The sequence below is a fragment of the Carya illinoinensis genome, chromosome 9 (genome assembly GCF_018687715.1).
Source record: "Carya illinoinensis cultivar Pawnee chromosome 9, C.illinoinensisPawnee_v1, whole genome shotgun sequence".
Lineage (NCBI taxonomy): Eukaryota > Viridiplantae > Streptophyta > Magnoliopsida > Fagales > Juglandaceae > Carya > Carya illinoinensis.
Window position 1 is genome coordinate 27,330,057 of NC_056760.1, and position 19,010 is coordinate 27,349,066.

Genomic DNA, 19,010 nt, shown 5'->3' on the forward strand with positions numbered 1-19,010 from the left:
AACAGAAGTACCCTTTGTGTTGAGAAGAATATCCCAGTAAAACACATCGAGTAGATTTGAAGTCAAGTTTTGAATGTCCAAAGAGGTGAGATATGGGTAACAAGCACAACCAAACACACGTAAAGTATAATTTGAATGTGGAGTATGAAAAATGAGTTCACATGGAGACTTTTCATGAAGCTTGGAAGTGGGTAAACAATTTATAAAAACAAAAATAAAAAACCACAGTTGTGAAAGCATTAGTCCAAAAATGAGAGGGCATGGAAGATTGAGTCATTAAGGCTAGGCCAGTTTCAACAATTTGACGATGACATCATTTAGCAAAACTAGTTTGTTCAAGGGTGCCGGGCAATACAAGTGGTGAATAATTTCTTTGGAAGCAAAGTAATTTTTAAGAGAATTATTTACAAACTCATCACCGCTATCACTTTGAATAATTTTAATATGAGTTTGAAATTGATTCTCGAACATTGTGAGAAACTTGGGAAAAATATGAAGGACATCATATTTTTGTGCCAAAGGAAGTTTCCAAATATAAAGTGAATATTCATCAACAATAACTAAATAAAAATGAAACCCATCAAATGAAGAAACGGGAGATGGTCCCCACACATCAGTATGAAGAGTATGGAGAATAGATAGAGCATAAAGAGTACAAGATATGAAAGGCAATTTAGTAGATTTTCCAAGAATGAAACTCTCACAAAAGTTGACATCTTTATTTGAAACGTGTAAAGATGGAAATAACATTTTTAGAATTCTTGTGCTGGGATGACCCAAGCGAACATGCCACAAAGTGCCTGAGACTTTAGTTTCTGAAAACGTGACAAGAGAAAAAGTAGTGGAGTTGAAACGTAATGGATATAGTCCATCTTCAACAAGGCCTTTAAACAACACCTGTTTCATCTTCAGGTCCTTGATGAGAAAATCCCATGGATAGAACAAAAGATAGTAATTATTGTCAACAGTAAATTGAGAGATAGAAAGAAGTTTCTTTCTAAAATCACGAACAATAAGATTTTTGTGAAGAATGAGGGAATTTTGAGGGATTTTAAACTGACCAACAACAGGAATTGGAAGTCCAGATCCATTACCAATACGGAGTTATGCCCAGTAAAGGGAATCATACCTCAAGCATCAGTGGTGATGAGAGTCATGTGATTATTTTCTCCTGTGTCGGGAAACCAAGTTTCATATGTGGTATCTCCAAGTTGAACAGCAAGAAATGCTTGATATTGTTTAGCCTTTTCATTTGTGGCACAACAAGCGTCTGCTTTGTGATTGTGACTCTCACACCTAAAACAGGTGATATGGGTCATTTGGCTATTACGAACATATGGCCTACTGCCTCTACGGGCAGTAGATTGCGGTGTGCATCCAACAAGTTTGCAATTTGTAAAGCATCCACCTCCACCACGGGGGCCTTTGAACCTATGCTAATTATTGGGGCCACGTCCACGTCTAGCTGCTGGCTGCCCTATGTGCGATTTGGTGTAGATCCCACAAGACTTGAATAAAACATGACAGCAGGTGAGTCATGTGTAAAAGATATATGCATCTCATAGTCTCTTAGTTTGCTGGTGACAGCTTTAAGGGGTGGAAAACTGTTCTTTGCGTTTATGGCTGCCACAATCTGCTCAAACTCAGAACCCAATCCCCTGAGCAAACAGATGATAAAATCATCTTTATCCATAGGTTTGCCCATAACTCTAAGAGCCAGTGCCAAAGACTTGGCTTTGGGAAGATAATCTTCCATTGAAGAGTTACCTTTGATGAGAGTTGAAGCTCTCCTTTCATTTGTTAAACCCAATCATGGGTATGATGTCCATTTAGAGTTTCTAGAACCTCTCGAGAGGTTTCACAATTTATTACTTGAAATAATGGAGCATCGAATAGAGAACCATTTAACCAACTAAGCATCAGTTGGTCAATATGCAACCATTTATAAACTTCTTGGTTGGAGGTTGAATCACCATTATCACCTAGGATAGTTGTAGGAGGACAAGGAAGCTCACCATTGACATACCCAAGCAACCCATGACCATGTAGTATAGGGACAACATGTGCTTTCCATAGAAGATAATTGGTGGAGGATAATTTAATGAAAATGTCGAGTAGTTTGTTTTTGTGGAGAACAGATCCAAGGAAGAAAATTCTACCACAAGTGGGATCGAGGAGGTTGAAGAAGAAGCCATGAAAGAAGGAATGTCGTGTGGCTATGATACCATGTAAGGAAATAAAGCATCCTATGTTTGTATGGTTGACGCATTGACTTAAATAATTTTACAGAGGGGCATTATATTTGTCATATATTTTGTACAAAGTAAATAAAAAAGAAACCAAACATAAATCTATGATTTAAATTAAGCTGAAAATATGCAAAGATTGAATCATGAAGGGAGAGATCTCAGTAGTTATTTGAGAAGAAGCATGACTCATGGAGATACGTTTCTACAAGATTTACATATCAATATTCAAATTTCATAAATTAGTCATGTGTAGCCCAAGTAGAAGAAAACATGTACTTTGAGCATGAATAGGTTAAAGAGCATGTCAATGGGCTACAAGGTGGGGATAAGATAAGACAATGGGGTCGAAACCCATAGGCTATTTTGTGGATTTAGCAAAACTCTTGGCTTTGCCTATAACTAACAACCAAATGGTTTAGATATAAATTATTGAACCTTAAATTAAAACCCTTCCTAAAATCCTTCAAAAATTAGGATCCACTTATCCAATAGGCTTTGTATGGAGTTCATGTGTCTATAGCCAAATGAGAATTGTAACAGTCTGTGAAAAATTTAATAGTGAAATTTCTATAAGTTTTAGAAATCTCGTGAAAATTCCGTAACTTTTCATGAATTGATCAATTGCGTAAGTTTTAATTTGTCAACATAGTCATTGTTATTACTTACTATGATGCCAAAAGTATGATTTTAATTTTTTTTATGTAGTTAGAAGTGTTAGAATGCGTTATGGTCTACACTATTAGATTCAGTTGATTATTTAAGATTTTATGAAGCAATAATCTCATCTTCAATTTTTGGACGAAACAGCTACTCAAAATTGTGTTTTTATTTTTAGAGGTACTTCGGGGTTGCATTTCAATAAACGAATTGCATTGTTAGGTTTGTATAAATATTTAAAATTTTATTGTGTAAAGTTTATTATTCACTTTTCTGAAGTGAAAAATAACCTCGATAAGCGCACACTAAGTACATTATTTTCAAAACCATAGTGTGAAATGTTTAAATTAGGTTAAAGAAATTTTGTTTGGATACTTGGCAAGATCTTAGTCAGACTTGGTGAATAGTATTAGATAATTAGTACCAAGAAGAAGGGTTTCAACCCTAGTAAAACCCTAACTATTTGGAATCCAATTGAAATATCAAAAACTTGGTAGAAACCAAAACCCTAAATAGTTTTCTCCAAAACCTAACTGATCCAGTTTTTAGTATTATGTTTAATCACTTTATCAAATCACTTCCACATACTATTAATCCTTCAAGTTTATGTTACGATATCATTATCTAATCTTTTAAACCTTGGAAAATGTGTTGGGCTAAGAAAAACTATATTTGGGCTCAATAGAATCCCAAACGCTCTTTAAATCCCAAATTGAAGCTCATTCGGTTAAGGCCCACGAATTTGGCCACCTTGATAATAATTCTTGGCTACTTATTCTTCCCCCTCAAGGTACACCAGACTTTACCCATATAGCCCCTGGTTTGTACTTGAAGTGAAGGCTAGAGCCACCTCACTCTTATTCTCTCACAAGGTACCTCTAGACAGCAATACAGTGGACTGGTTTTGCCCACTGTTTTGGGTTGACAAAGCCATCATTCAAGGTCATTCACAGCCCTCTCATCATCTGTTATTTGTGTAAGAAGTCGTCTAGCCTATTTCACACTTATTTCATCCCTTTCTCACACTTTTCTTGGAAAGAAAGTAAAAGGTTCTCTCATATAGTTTTTCTGAGCCACTTTTCAAACCTTTTTCGAAACTTTTGTAGGTATTTTCTCACAAAATTTCCTTTATGAAATTGTTTCTCTTTGAGCCTAGTTTCCTTGCGTATCTTGTTGGTTTCATTTAATAGTCATTTGATCAGTCAAAAGTTATTTTAAGCTTGGAAATGTCATTATAGGAAAGAAACTGAAGAATATATTATATTTTAGAGTTTTTGACCAAGCTAATGAACAGATCTTGGTCCGATATTTTTATGGAGAGTTGTTAATATGTGTATATGAATGTTGGTTGAGGATCTGATTAAAACTTTTGATGAAAGATATTCTTAGATCTAGAAATTTAGAAATTGGAATAGGAAAAGAGCAATGCTACATACAGTCGTGGAATTACAAACGCCGCGCAATCGCTTTGAAAAAGAGTGGGGTCCACGATTAACAAGTTAGTTTTTTTTTCATGTGGGTCCCATATTAATTCATTTTTTTCAAAGCGATTGCACGCCGCTTGTACAACCACGACTGCAAATATCATTTCTCATAGGAAAAACAGTTTATATTTTAAGAAAGTTTGGATATTTTATAGTTTAATTTTACTCTAATGGCTTTGATATATTTATTTAAGGATATTAAACCTCTTATATACATGTTAGGATGTTATTTTGAATATTTATAGTATTAGTTTTAAAGATATGATTTTTTATACAAGAGGAGACTTAATTAGGCCAAAGGTTTGATGTTTTTGGCTAGATCCATATTTTGGTTTATTTTTAGCCACGTGATTTTAAATTTAGAGCTTGGATCTGATTTAGGATACAGTTTTTAAACCATGTGATGTTTTGGTTTGAAAATTTCATATTTTTAAGTCATGGATCAAGTGATTGATCAAAACTAGTTTAGAGAAAAATCTTGTTTTTGGACTAAGTGTGGAGACGGGTACTCCAAGATGTTTTGTGATTTTTGGTGACTTTTATTTAATGCTTCAATGCATAGTTGTTCTTAGAAATATGTTATGAATATGTTAGGAGTAAGATTTGGATTTTTGAAAGTTCTTGGAGATGCTTTGAAATAGGTCTAACCATATTATTCAAGGGATTACTTTTTTAGTTAAAAAGTTTGGATCTTTTTACTAAAACATTTGATGTTGATGATTAGCATATTTTTATTGGATGTTTTAAGTATGTTTTTAAACTTAAGATAGAAAGATCTTTGTTGCAAAAATTTAGTTTGATCATGAGTTTTGAAATTGGAAGAATTGTAACAAAAAATCAAGAGTTTTAGCCTAGGATGTTTCAGCCCTATGAGGTTTTCTGTAGTTATATTTAGTTTTAAATTTTTTTAAATTGATATTTGTGTTTAAGACAAAATTTACATTGGTAATTTTTAGAGTTAGGATATGAAATCCTTAAATTAGGGATAAAATAGATATTTTTCCACATCTAAAGGATAAAATGATAATTTTACTCTAAGTTAGCATTTTTTTATGTTTCTAATTGTTAGTAATGAAGTTTATAATTGTTAGAATCATTTCTTACAACTCCTCGTGTTCGCGCTTGATTTCTTGTAAAATATGACGATCAAGGTAAGTTAGATTTTAACTTACTATCAGTTTACTGTGTATGTGTGATGAGTAAGGTAACTATAGTTTATGTATCTATGTTATCATATATGCCATATCATACTATGTTATTATATGTTTATCTGTTACATAAATTATTCTATCACGAAATACATATATGTTATACAATATATTCTATCATGTATTGTTATCTGTTGCAAGTATGTCATGTTACGTATGCCAGTTGTTACATGTATGTCATGTCATGTAATATTCACTGTTACAAGTATGCTATGTTACTAAATATTTTCTATTAGATATTACGCCGTGTTATGAAATGTTGTCTATTACATGTTATGTCATGCTATAAAATGTTGTCTGTTACATGTTATGTCATGCTATAAAATGTTTTTGTCTTAAAGTACATCATGTCTTTCGACTCACATTCATGTCATGTTATGCTACCTACATCATGTCTTTCGACTCACATTCATGTCATGTTATGCGACCTTAGGATTTGTATCCTTTTGTTTCATGTCACGTTTTGTCTTGAATATAATTTGTATATCTCGAGAACAACCTTTGAAGTCATGTCGAGTCAGTCATGTCTAGGATACTAGAGATGTAATAACTATGATTATACGAGCATCTCCATTTGTAATTCATGTGAGATTCTTTCAACGTAATCATTATGATTGTCAAAATACCTCTACTCAAATACTCTTAGTGTAATCACTCTGATTGTTAGGGTATCTCATTTAAAAATATTCATGATGTAATCATTCTGATTTTTAAAATATTATTAGGTACTCCTGGTGTAATCATTATGATTGTTAGGGTATCTCATTTAAAATACTCATGGTGTAATAATTCTTTTTGCCTGAGTATCTTTGACGAAATATGCTGGACGGAATCATTATGATTGTTTACTTTTCCTGACGAAATCATTTTGATTGTCAGAATTCATTTCACGTGTATGCTATGTTTCAAGTTCACGTGTATGTCATGTCTCAAGTTCACATTCATGCTTTGTTTCAAATTCACGTTTATGCTATGTTTCAAGTTCATGTTCACATCATGTTCAAGTTCAATTTATGTTCACGTTCATGTTTAAGTTCATTCTCAAGTTCAGTATATTGAGCAAGATTTTAAATTCATGTATTTTACACTCAAGTTCATGTCATATCAAGTTAAGTTTCAGATCAAGTTCATATTATGCCTAGTTTCAAGTTCAATTCAAGTTTCAATCCAAGTTATGTCTTGTTATATGTCAAATTTTATTATGTTTATTTATGACTTTGATTATACATTTATACCTTTATTACCATGCTTACATCATTAACCTGTGTGGAAGTTCTTTATTAACTTACTGAGATTTGTAATTAAATCTCACCATGGTAGTCCCAACTATTATTCTTCCCAAATGGTAGATCATGTGTCAGAATCAGAAGGCATACCAAAGGTCGACCAATTGGAGATGGTCAAGTAGACGACACCAATACGACGCGGAGCTCATAGCCTTGATGCTCTGATTTATCGATAGTATTATGGCATCCATGGATGAATTGCATAAGCTACTCGATGAATAGTCTAGTAGTTACTCTAGTTACTACTTGTACTTAATAAGTTTGATTTCCAATACTCTTAGGATTGCAGTTATTTTAGACTCATGTTGTAATCATGGATGGTTAGTATTTCAATATGTATAGATATATTTTAAGTATTTGAGATATTTTCAGTTTAGTGTATAGTATTGCTAAAAAAATTATCTATTGCAAATATTATATAATGCTATATGCATGTTAGGAACATTGTATCTTATATGTCATGAACTGAGGCGTGTAACCCTATATTACAAGTCTCGATGTTTCAAATATTTGTCCTATCCAAAGTAGAATTTAGGGATGTCACAAGAATTCCCTCATCCGACCTTAGAAGATTGGGCTCAGGCCTTATAAATCTCTAGAAACCCAAATTATAAACTAAACATCAATATACTCTAAAAAAATTCTTGAGCCTAAATAATATTAAACGAAGCCCAACTTGTACGATCACCATCAATGGGGCCTTTGAATAATTTATGGCCTATTAATATAATCCTCAATTAAAACCCTTTCTCAAATCGTTAAAATATTAGGATCCACTTATCCAATACCATTATCTAGTGGGCTTTGTATGGAATTCAATTCTCTCATCCTACATTAGGAGATTGAGCTCGGGTCTTATAAATCCCCGTAACTCCAAATTATAAACTAAACATGAATATCCTCTAAATAAGTTCTTGAGCCTAAATAAAATCAAATAAAGCCTAACTTGTACTATTACCATCAATTGGGCCTTTGAATAATTTATGAAAAATTTTAATTATTATCTTTACATTACACGTTTTATATAATTTTTTTTCTTTAACTAAATACGTGGTGTATGGATTAAAAATAGAATAAATCAATTAATTTTTAAAAAAATAAATATAAATATAATATATATTATAAAGACGATAAGTAACAAAGTTATTTATGGCTCATTAATACAATCCACAGTCTAATCTTAAAGAATTTGGCCTAGTTGTTATGGGAAAATGTTTTAAGAGAAACTCTACTTGCACCCGGTGTGGGTACTCCCTGCGTACCCGTCCCTCCACGTGGAAAAATTGAAACGGCGTGTTTTGATTTTAACTCAAACAGCAGAACACGAAACTACGAACAGGGCAAGGTTCGTCTTCTTTCTACCCACGAACAAAGCAAGGGTGGGTCTTCTGGATGAGGAGGCCAGGTGTTGGTGTTTAATGTTTTCATTTTTTGAGGAAGTAAAGAAACTTGGTCCCGCCATGAAAACTAGATCTTTTTTTTTATTGTGCTAGATTTTCACTTCTTGGATTCTCATTTTAAAGGCATTTTGTCACTAACATGAAGAAAGTGCCCTCCTTTGCAAATATACTTGTTTATTCTTATGAACAAGAAATCCCAAATCCAAGTTTTCACTACAAGCCTTGAGAATAGCTGGGTAAGTGAAATCATCTAGTCTAATCCTCTCATCCACCACATCTTTATCGATAGAGAGAGACTTCCCCAAAAGCCTTATTTCTAACATATGAAGAGATAAGTAGATTCTAACAAGCAGGTGAAATATACTTGAATTTTGAGTAATATTACAGGCGTTGATTAGGAGATTAAAGCTTGAGTCAAAAGTGATAGGTTTAGGCACCAGAATGAGATGTTCTTCAAGAATCGAGGAGATCAAATCTGGGCATGAAGCTGTTTATCTTGGGCAACATAAAAGAAGAGAAGAGATGAGATTGCAGATAAGGCCGTAAGAAAACAGAAAAGGTTTTGAAATGTGAAAATCTAAATAGCTTACCCACGATGACGACCACCGATGCAGCTTCGGCTATCCACAACGACAACCACCGGCCCAAATCCGATCCTCAAGCGACTGCACTCTCTCTCTCTCTCTCAAATGCTAGCTTTTTTCGACTGGGTTTGGATTGTGTTTTCCGAGCGTTGACACTCTCGAGTAGAAGCAAGGTTTCCCTCTTAACGTTTCCCTCTTATTTTGTGTTTTTTGTATATATTTTTATTAAAGTAAATCAGCCACGTCAGCCATTCCATCAAAGGTATGCAACCCCGTGTACCTCTAGCAAAACTTATGTTTTAAATACCCTCGGCAGTCCAAATCCGATTTGAAGGCAATCTCAAAAAAAAAAAACAAAAACAAAAACAAAAACAAAATCAAAGAATATGAAATAGGAATCAGATCACGGCGCACGCACTGCCAAGAAGAATCACCGGTCGACGAAATCCCCCAACCAAACGTGATGGAGTCGAGCATCCTAGCATCAATCGGCGTCGAGATCATCGGTGTCATGTCCCCCGTCTCAATCTGCATGTTCTTGGTGGTCCTTCTCGTCTACTCTCTCTCTCCTTCCAATCCCTTCTCCTCTCCCTCTTCCCCTATTTCCATCCGCACCGCCGCCAACCTCGTCTACCTCGAGAGCCCTTCCGACTCTACCGCCCAGAAGCTGGAAGGCGCTCTCTTAAACGCCTTGGTCTTCGTCGTCCTCATATCCATTGTCACCTTCCTCCTCGTCGTCCTCTACTACTATAACTTTACCAATTTCTTAAAGAACTACATGCGTTTCTCCGCCTTTTTCGTGCTCGCTACAATGGGTGGCTCCATCTTCCTCTCCATAATTCAGCATTTCTCCATACCCGTCGACTCTATCACTTGCTTCTTGCTGCTTTTCAATTTTACGGTTGTGGGTGTGCTGTCCGTGTTCTCCGGTGGGGTACCCATATTCTTGAGGCAAGCGTATATGGTCTCGTTGGGAATAATTGTGGCGACATGGTTCACGAAATTGCCCGAATGGACGACTTGGGTTTTGCTGGTGGCTTTGGCTCTATATGATTTGGCGGCTGTCTTGGCCCCTGGAGGGCCACTGAAATTGCTGGTGGAATTGGCATCGAGTAGGGATGAGGAATTACCGGCTCTGATCTATGAGGCTCGGCCGACCGTATCACGGAATACAGGAAATAGGGGTTCTAGTTTAGGGCTTTTGGTTGGTGGGGTTTCGGATTCTGGGTCGGTTGAGCTACAGGCGGTTGAGCATGACAACGGAAATATAAATGTGGTCGACAATCGCAGTAATTCTGAGTATACCTCTGTTGAGGTTGGGAGTTTTCCAAATGAGGATCGTGACAGCGGCAAAGATCAAGGGGAGAGTTCCCCGTTGGTAGGTCATTCGCGGGAAAGGCATACGTCGAGCAGTGGATCTTCAGAGTATTCAACTGTGGTTGTTGGTTCTGATCGAGCTCGGGATCCTGAGCCCGAGATTGTTGATGAGGAGATGTCTCCACTGGTTGAGATGATGGGGGTGGGGAACAACAGAGAGTGGACTAGGAGGGATAATGCAGAGGTGACGAGTAGAGGTATTAAACTTGGCCTTGGAGACTTTGTTTTCTATAGTGTTCTTGTGGGCAGAGCTGCAATGTATGATCTTATGACAGTATATGCTTGTTACCTTGCAATTATTTCGGGACTTGGCTGCACTCTTATTTTGTTGTCGCTGTGCCATCGAGCTCTTCCTGCCTTGCCAATTTCGATTACATTAGGTGTTGTTTTTTACTTCTTGACTCGGTTATTAATGGAACCTTTTGTGGTTGGGACGGCGACAAATTTGATGATGTTTTGATTCTCGGTTTTGAGAGATCAATTGGATGTTAGAGGAATACTGATGTTTTCATAGGCGTGAGATTTGTATACAAGGTACAACTCCCTGAATTTTTTCCCATTTGTGATTAGTAACTTTATCACGATCCAATCTCTGGACTTAATAATGCAGCAACTTTTGAGACCTGATAGTGATGAATTGAAATGTAAATTGGCTGGGTGTAAGAGTTGGTCTTCATAAATATTAGAGCAGTTGGTCATACTGTAGTCAATGATAGATGTCATTTAGCTTTTATTCCGACTGATAGGTCTAGGAACCTAAGCTATGACAACACATTTATGCATAGAATAGATATGTATACTTGATTTTACCTGAGTCCTTGGATCCTATATTAATGCATACTTCTTAGAGATTAGTATATAAGGTTTGGTAGGTAATGCCATGCTATGTTGTTTTAGAATAAAAATATTCACTGACTAGAGTAAAGCAAATTTTGACATTTTTGTCTTTTGTTGTTTGTTTATTTCAACTTTGTGGCTGGTTTTCTAATTTTCTTTTATTGTTGATAAGTAAAGTAGATTTTATTTTTGATAGGTGGACAAATCAAAGGTAAGAATATGAAACAATTAAAGAAAGCACCAGGCAGGGGTTGAACCCATGAATTTTTACTTAGGGAGCAGACGCTCTATCCACTGAGCTACAGGTGCACCTTAGTAAAGTAAATATTTTACTAAGACCAAAAAAGGAACAAGAGTTAGGAAGTCTAGAGAAGTATAATTAGAAAAAGCTTCAGGTTTTGGGACAATGCCCATTGAAAGAGTGCATTAAGGAAAAATGACTTGAGCCCCACCATCGACTTTCATGGCCTTCAGCGCTGCACGCATTTCCCTCTCTCCAAATTCTCCATAATAAGCAAGAAGGGGTCATCTTCCTTGAAATCTTTCATAAAAATCCACAATAGACACGAAATATTTTCTATCTTAATAACAACTTATCAAAAAAGAGTCTAACCCCTAGGGCCCATGTATGTACTTGGAACACTGATTACCTTCCAAGCTTTCATACTTCTTGTAACGCCCTCCATAGACTCTCTCTCACTCTCTCTCGGGCAAACCATGAAATCCACTTCTTAAAATTACTGGGTTATTTTTCTCTCACCCTATCCCTTTCTCCCCTGCTTTTTCTGCAATGGAGAACATTAGACATTTTTCTGTGGAGTCCAAAACCTTTGTTTTCTCGAAGATGGGAGCAAATTGTTTTCGTATCCTAGAGAAAAGCAGACGCATGGCTCTTTATTTGCTTATCAATGGGGCGGCGGCTTCATGGGTGGTGAAAATGGTGGTGGAAGCTGCCGAGACCAGGTGGCGTGAGAATTTCTTGAAAAAAATGGGGATCGGCAATGGGTTTCTCACCCTTCATCTACTCAGAAATGCTAGGGGCTGCTATCTCCACCTGGAGGAATTCGTTAATGGCAGAAGAAGAGGCTCCCTAATCATCCCTGAAGGCACCAAGAGTTGTGGATGGGAGGGGTTTGCCTACAACCTCAGAAAGGTGGCTGAACATGAGGCTCCAAGTCGGGTTGGGGAGTTTGGATTCAGGCCATTGGCCACGCCGGCTTCTTATGCCGCGGCTTTATCCGGTGCAACGGGAGAGTGCAGCGCTGTACAGGAGTTGCAGGAAGATAAATCTGGTTGTTGCCCAGCGGTAGTGGAGGGGACTTCTGACAGTGGTACAACTTTAGGTGAAATAGGAGGAGTATTTTGGGATGTTAAATCCAAACTTTCGGGTGTACTCCAAGAGGTTGCTACTCTGGTGAATAAAGTAGACATGGGACTCGGCATGGTGATGGGACGGAGTAAGGTGCGCACGTCTGTCTCGCTCCAGCCAATCTCAGAAAGTTGTTTTCCCATTATGGGAGGGAAAGCCTCTGCACGTGCAGAGATAACTGAAGGATGTGGGGCTTTGGTAAGCACACGGCCTCTCGGGCCTTTGTTTGCCTCTGGGCCAAACGGGCCTCAAAGCCCGCAGAGGGCAAAAAATGTTTCAAACCCCCACCGGGCCAGTTCCCCCATCCGGGCTTCAAGGCCGGTTCACCCACCCGGTTCCCAGCAGGCCCCTTCTGCACGGGCCTCGACCCCACTCACTCGGGCTTTAAGCCCAAGCCCTCGGCCCGCTCCCCAGACGGGTTCCCCCTCCCGGGTCGAGCCCGTGACCCGGAAGGAGCCTTCAACACACGGATCTCGGCCCCGTGACCCGCTTTCAGGCTCCCTCAACCAAACCCCGCCGGCCACCCCGCCGGCATCGCAGAAAGTGCCGACTAGCTCCGGCGACCCTACCGGCGTAGTCAAAGCATCGCCTAAACCCACTAAGGTGGCAGGTACGCCTCCGACAGAGTTGCCCACGGAGGTAAACGACGTCATCGTCGATCCTCTCGCCTCCGTGGGCCCGAATCCGGCACAGAAGCTTCCGATCGGTCCTTTGGAAGCTACTGGGTTCTCTTCCGAGGGCCATTTCTCCCCCGGGAATGAAGGTCACTCCTCACCAGCAGTTCGGTTTGCTCCTTCCTTGATGGATTCCTCTGAGTTTACCTCCAGGGTTCTTTGTACGCTTGGGGAAGAGGTTGAACTTGGTCTTGAAGCGGGAGAAGAAGGGGAGGCAGATTTAGGGTCAAGCCTTTTGGTACCTTTCACTGATATGGGGATTGAAGGGGATGTTGTGGGGCATGAAGGGGATGATCCCAGCCCTCTTTGCTCATTGCCCCCAGCATTGCCGTGGTCTGACCCACAAACAGATTGGGTGCTGAAGAAGGTAGAGGACATTCGGCATTGCGCGGGGATTTCTTGCGTCGGCTTTGAGGACCAGTTGACAGCATTGTTCACAGCCATTGCAGCAGAGCAGTCTCACCACCTCCGATCCGCCAGCAAAAGGGAAAGGGAATTAAAGAGACTTTCATGTTCCGTAAATTATGATCGAGAAGGTAGCGCTAGCCGGGAAAGAATTACTGATAGGGTGACCTTAGGTGATCCATGAAGCCCAAAATCCTTTCATGGAATGTTCGGGGTTTAAACAACCTGAACAAACGCCTTAGGGTGAAGAACCTAATCCGGGATTGGAAGGCGGACATCATTTGTTTACAGGAGACCAAATTGAAGTACGTAGATAGGAATATTGTTAGAAGTTTATGGAATTGCGCTTATGCGGGATGGACTAGCTTGCCTTCCAAGGGCGCTTCAGGGGGCATTATTGTGATGTGGGATAAGAGAGTTGTTGATTTGGTGGAAGAATCCATTGGGGAGTTTGTGGTTGCATGTTTCTTTAAATCTTTGGAGGATGGGTTCGCGTGGGGCTTTGCAGGTGTTTATGGCCCGAATAATGATAATAGCAGGAAGCTTCTTTGGGACGAGATTGCTGGCTTGTGTAGTTGGTGGGAGGGCCCTTGGTGCATTGGAGGCGATTTCAACACCACTTGGTTCTCGAGTGAAAGGTCGGGGGACTCTAACTCGGGATCAGCCATGGCTGATTTCTCAGCTTTAATATTCGAACTGGACTTGCTTGATCTACCCCTAGGGGGGGGGGGGGTGACTATACTTGGTCAAATGGGAGGGCATGGTCTCGCCTGGACAGATTTATGGTCTCCCCGTCTTGGGAGACACATTTCCCCACCCTTTGTCAGAAGCGCCTTCCCAGGCTTTGCTCAGATCACTTTCCACTCATGTTGGATTGTGGAGGTATTCACGAGGGGCGGAGATACTTCAAATTCGAGAATATGTGGCTGAAGGTGGAGGGATTTATGGACAAAATCAGATCTTGGTGGTCCTCCTATCAGATTTCGGGCACCCCCAGTTTTGTTTTAGCCGGAAAACTTAAATTCTTGAAAAATGATCTAAGAACATGGAATTTGGAAACCTTCGGGAATCTTAATAACCAAAGACACACTCTTTTTCAGGAACTGCAGCACTTGGAGGACAAAGAAGCATCTGTGGCCCTCACGACTAAGGAGAAGGAAAGGAAAACGGTGGTGATAGCCGAACTGGAAAAAATACGCTCTTGGAGGAGATATCCTGGAGACAAAAATCACGAGCCCTTTGGTTGAAGGAAGGGGACAAGTGCACTAAATTCTTCCATAGTGTCGCCAATTCCCATAGACGAACCAACGCCATTGAGGTTTTACATTCCGACGGGAGGATTATCTCCAACAGGGCAATCATCAAGGAACACATCGTGCACTTTTACGACCAGTTGCTTAAAGAGCAACATTCCTGGCGGCCTAAGGTAGATGGGTTAACTTTTGACTCTATTGATGCATCAAGTGCAGCGTGGTTAGAAAGGCAGTTTGAAGAGGAGGAAGTGCTTAAAGTTTTAAAAGGGATGGAAAAAGACAAGGCCCCAGGTCCCGACGGTTTCACTATGGCTTTCTTCCAAGCTAGCTGGGACATCGTCAAAGAGGACATTATGAAGGTTTTTTTCGAATTTCACTATTTCCTGAAATTTGAGAAAAGTCTCAATGCCTCCTTTATCGCCCTTATTCCAAAAAAGGCAAGCTCGGTAGAGGTGCAGGACTTTCGCCCCATTAGCTTGGTGACTGGGGTCTACAAAATTATCTCCAAAGTGCTAGCCCAGTGGATGAGCACCGTTATGGGAAAGATCATATCGAAGTCTCAAAATGCCTTTGTGAAAGGGAGGCAAATTCTCGACTCTGTTCTAATTGCCAACGAATGCTTAGAAAGTCGGGTCAAATCTGGTATTCCGGGTATCCTGTGCAAGCTGGATATGGAGAAAGCTTTTGATCATGTAAACTGGGATTTTTTGATACACATACTTGGCAGGTACGGTTATGGGGAAAGGTGGTGTCAATGGATGAAACATTGTATCTCAACTGTCAGATTCTCCGTTTTGGTTAACGGCACTCCCGAAGGCTTCTTCAATAGCTCCCGGGGCCTACGGCAAGGAGACCCTTTATCACCTCTCCTTTTCATCTTAGTAATGGATGTTTTAAGCAAAATGTTACATAGAATGGTGGAGGGTGGCCACATCTCGGGTTTCTCAGTGGGCGGCTACACCCATGGTAATCTCTCTATTTCTCATCTTCTCTTTGCCGACGACACACTGATCTTTTGCGAGCCAGACCCTGATCAGATCCGCTCTCTTAGGGCTCTATTGCTCTGTTTCGAAGCCGTCTCCGGACTCAAGGTCAACCTTGCAAAATCTGAAATGGTTCAAGTTGGTGAGGTCGACAATCTAAGTGAGTTGGCTGTTTTTCTGGGCTGCAAGGTTTCATCCTTGCCTATGAAATATCTAGGTCTCCCTTTGGGGGCCTCCCACAAATCCAAGTCCATGTGGGATGGGGTGGTCGAGAAAATTGAAAGTAAACTTGCGGGATGGAAACGACTTTATCTATCCAAAGGTGGCAGAGTCACTCTTATTAAGAGCACTCTATCTAATCTTCCCACATATTTCCTCTCCCTTTTCCCCTTGCCTGCAAGTGTGGCACATAGATTGGAGAAAACCTTCTGCGATTTCCTATGGGGTAGTTTGGAAGATGTGAAAAAATTCCATTTGATCAAATGGGAAAAAGTATGCACACCCATGGAAAATGGTGGATTGGGGCTCCGAAACTTGAGAATTCTCAACAGGGCACTACTTGGTAAATGGCTATGGAGTTACCATAGGGAACGAGACGCCCTTTGGAGAGAAATTATCGACAGCAAATATGGGAGCTTGAGAGGTGGTTGGTGTTCCAACGCAGTAAGAGGGGCTTATGGAGTAGGTGTGTGGAAATTCATACGCAATGGCTGGGAAGCTTTTTTTGCTAATTGCAGATTGGTGGTGGGAAGGGGCAATCAAGTTAGTTTTTGGCATGACACTTGGTGTGGCGAGTTTGCTTAGAAGATCACTTTTCCTTCCCTGTACAGGATTGCGTCTGATAAGGGGGCCACGGTTGCTGATAACTCCGACAGCTCTTCTACCTTCATGCATTGGTCAGTAAGATTCACCCGAGCGGCACACGATTGGGAATTGGGAGACATTGCTGATTTCTACAGCGCGTTACAAGCTTTGAAGCTGCATGCTAATAGAGAAGATCACCTCCTTTGGTCACCCACGGGAAATGCACGTTTCTCAGTACGTTCCTTTTACAAGGTACTCTCGGCACACCCCTCCACTGCATTCCCTTGGAAGAGCATTTGGAGGACTAAGACACCTTTAAAAGTGGCCTTCTTTGTATGGCTAGCATCTCACGGGAGTATACTGACTATCGATAAACTAAGAAGACGTGGCCTCTACCTAATGGATTGGTGCTTTATGTGCAAAACAACAGCGAGACAGCGGACCATTTACTTCTTCATTGTGAAGCTGTCACGGCATTATGGGATGACATCTTTACAAGACTAGGCTTGGCATGGGTAATGCCTAGAAAGGTGGTTGATCTTTTGGCTTGTTGGAGAGGAATCCGGGACAAGGGGCAGATCGCAGACATTTGGAAAATGGTGTCACTTTGCCTAATGTGGTGCACATGGACCGAGAGGAATAGTCGCTGTTTCGAGGATAAGGAGCGATCTCCGGAAGGCTTTAGGGCTTTCTTTTACCACACTTTAGTTTTATGGGCATCCTCTATTGTACTGAATGGCACTTCTTTTTCTGAACTTTACGCTGCTCTTTGCAGCTCTTAGCTGTAGCAAGGCTCTTTGTATACCCCCTGTGTACTTGGGCCAACCTTTTCTTTTCTAATATATTTCTTCTTACTTATCAAAAAAAAAATTACTGGGTTATTGCATTATTCCTTAGATTTTTGTTCTCGTATTGTACTTGCTGGTCCCTAGGGTTTTATTTTCTATTGTGGTCTAAGTCATTTCTTGACAATAGCAGAGGGAGCGGGGGTGTCTTAAAAACTTATAGCATTGAAGATGTAGGCCGGATGTATACATGTATCGATGGCACCATCAGGGCTGGCTTTAGATAACACTATTAACCATCTTTAGTTGGGAGGATTCAGTGAACACATTGCAATAACTCTATATATTCCAGAGGATTTGAAGCATGTGATTTTTCAAAACTGTTGATATTTGCACTTTATATACAATTGAATATCTAAAATAGCTTGGCTGGAGTGCTAACTTAAATATGGATTGCATTGAAGAGGCATGTATGACTGTATAGGCTTCAACTAACTACTACAAGGAATGTTTTAGGACTTTGGCTTTTGTCATATTAGTACTATGAAGAATATCTTTTGGTCAACCATTAGGTATATAATCTTTTATTGCTTACATCAGTTCAATTCTATTAAATTCTTCTGTTAGCAGTATTTTCATTGCATTCATCCTTTAATTGTATCTTACTCGTAGAAAAGGCTTTTATACTTCTGCTAATGTTCACAGACATTAGCATCCTAATCTTTTATCCTTTTTGTAGTGATGCAATGAGCAATAATCTCCCAGAAGAGAACATTTAGAAGCCAAAATAATTTGAAATTGACTGTGTTTGATGTGGAGCCTAGTTCTACTTAGTCTTAACCGTTTCAGGGTTCGCATTTCTTTTCATATTTATTTGTATTAAGATGCCTCACTTTTAATTCAGTTGTTATTAAGATAGGGAAGATTTCATGTCTATTGGAGTCCATAACACCTTTTTCTCAAATGGCTTAAATGCCGGGTCATACATTAAACGGCACCGGGTATGTGTCCATAAATTGTAAAACCTCACACATAACTGAAAGTCATAGTAACTATAGAGTTAATGTATAAAATTACTAAACCAAAATCTTCAGTGAAGTCATGGCATCATAAATCAAGGCTGAACACAACGTGTTCAACACTCATTAAAGCTTGGCTAAATTTGGCCTCTTTGGTTGGTTTTGGCCTGTGGACTCATCATCATCATCAACTAGAACATTCTAAGATATAAAAACAAAAATGATTCAAATACTCAGTAAGCAGTAAAACTTACTCTGATTTTGGTTTAGGCACCGCACAGAAAGCTGCAGCCACTAGGAATCGAAGGATGATGATGTTGGGCTGTGAAAGAGGTGCATCATAAGGGTAATCTTTGAACATCTTGAAGAAACGTGTTGAAAAGTCAAGAGTTTTGCTCACCTATGACTATATTAGATCTGGAAGTGGTTGCTCTATGATTTTTGCTTAAATTGTGGATGAAAGTCTAAGGGCAAAAGTGGCTGAGAGGGACAGCTGGCTTAGAGGATATTAGGGCTTTGAAACTTGGCTGCAAACTAGTGTTTATAAAAGGGAAACTGCCATGAATGGCAGTCTTAGACCTCTAACAACTTTGGCAGATTTAATCTTTCCTTGAGCTTCTTATTGCTGCTTTTTAA

At 39.5% G+C, this 19,010-nt stretch overlaps 1 protein-coding gene across 1 annotated transcript; it reads left to right on the top strand.

Annotated features, from left to right (window-relative positions):
• Positions 1–9,212: 9,212 nt before the first annotated feature.
• On the top strand, positions 9,213–10,804 carry LOC122277158 (presenilin-like protein At1g08700). The gene has a single exon (XM_043087052.1). It carries the CDS (start codon positions 9,332–9,334, stop codon positions 10,703–10,705), a length of 1,374 nt encoding a protein of 457 aa, XP_042942986.1. The 5' UTR covers positions 9,213–9,331; the 3' UTR covers positions 10,706–10,804.
• Positions 10,805–19,010: the final 8,206 nt, after the last annotated feature.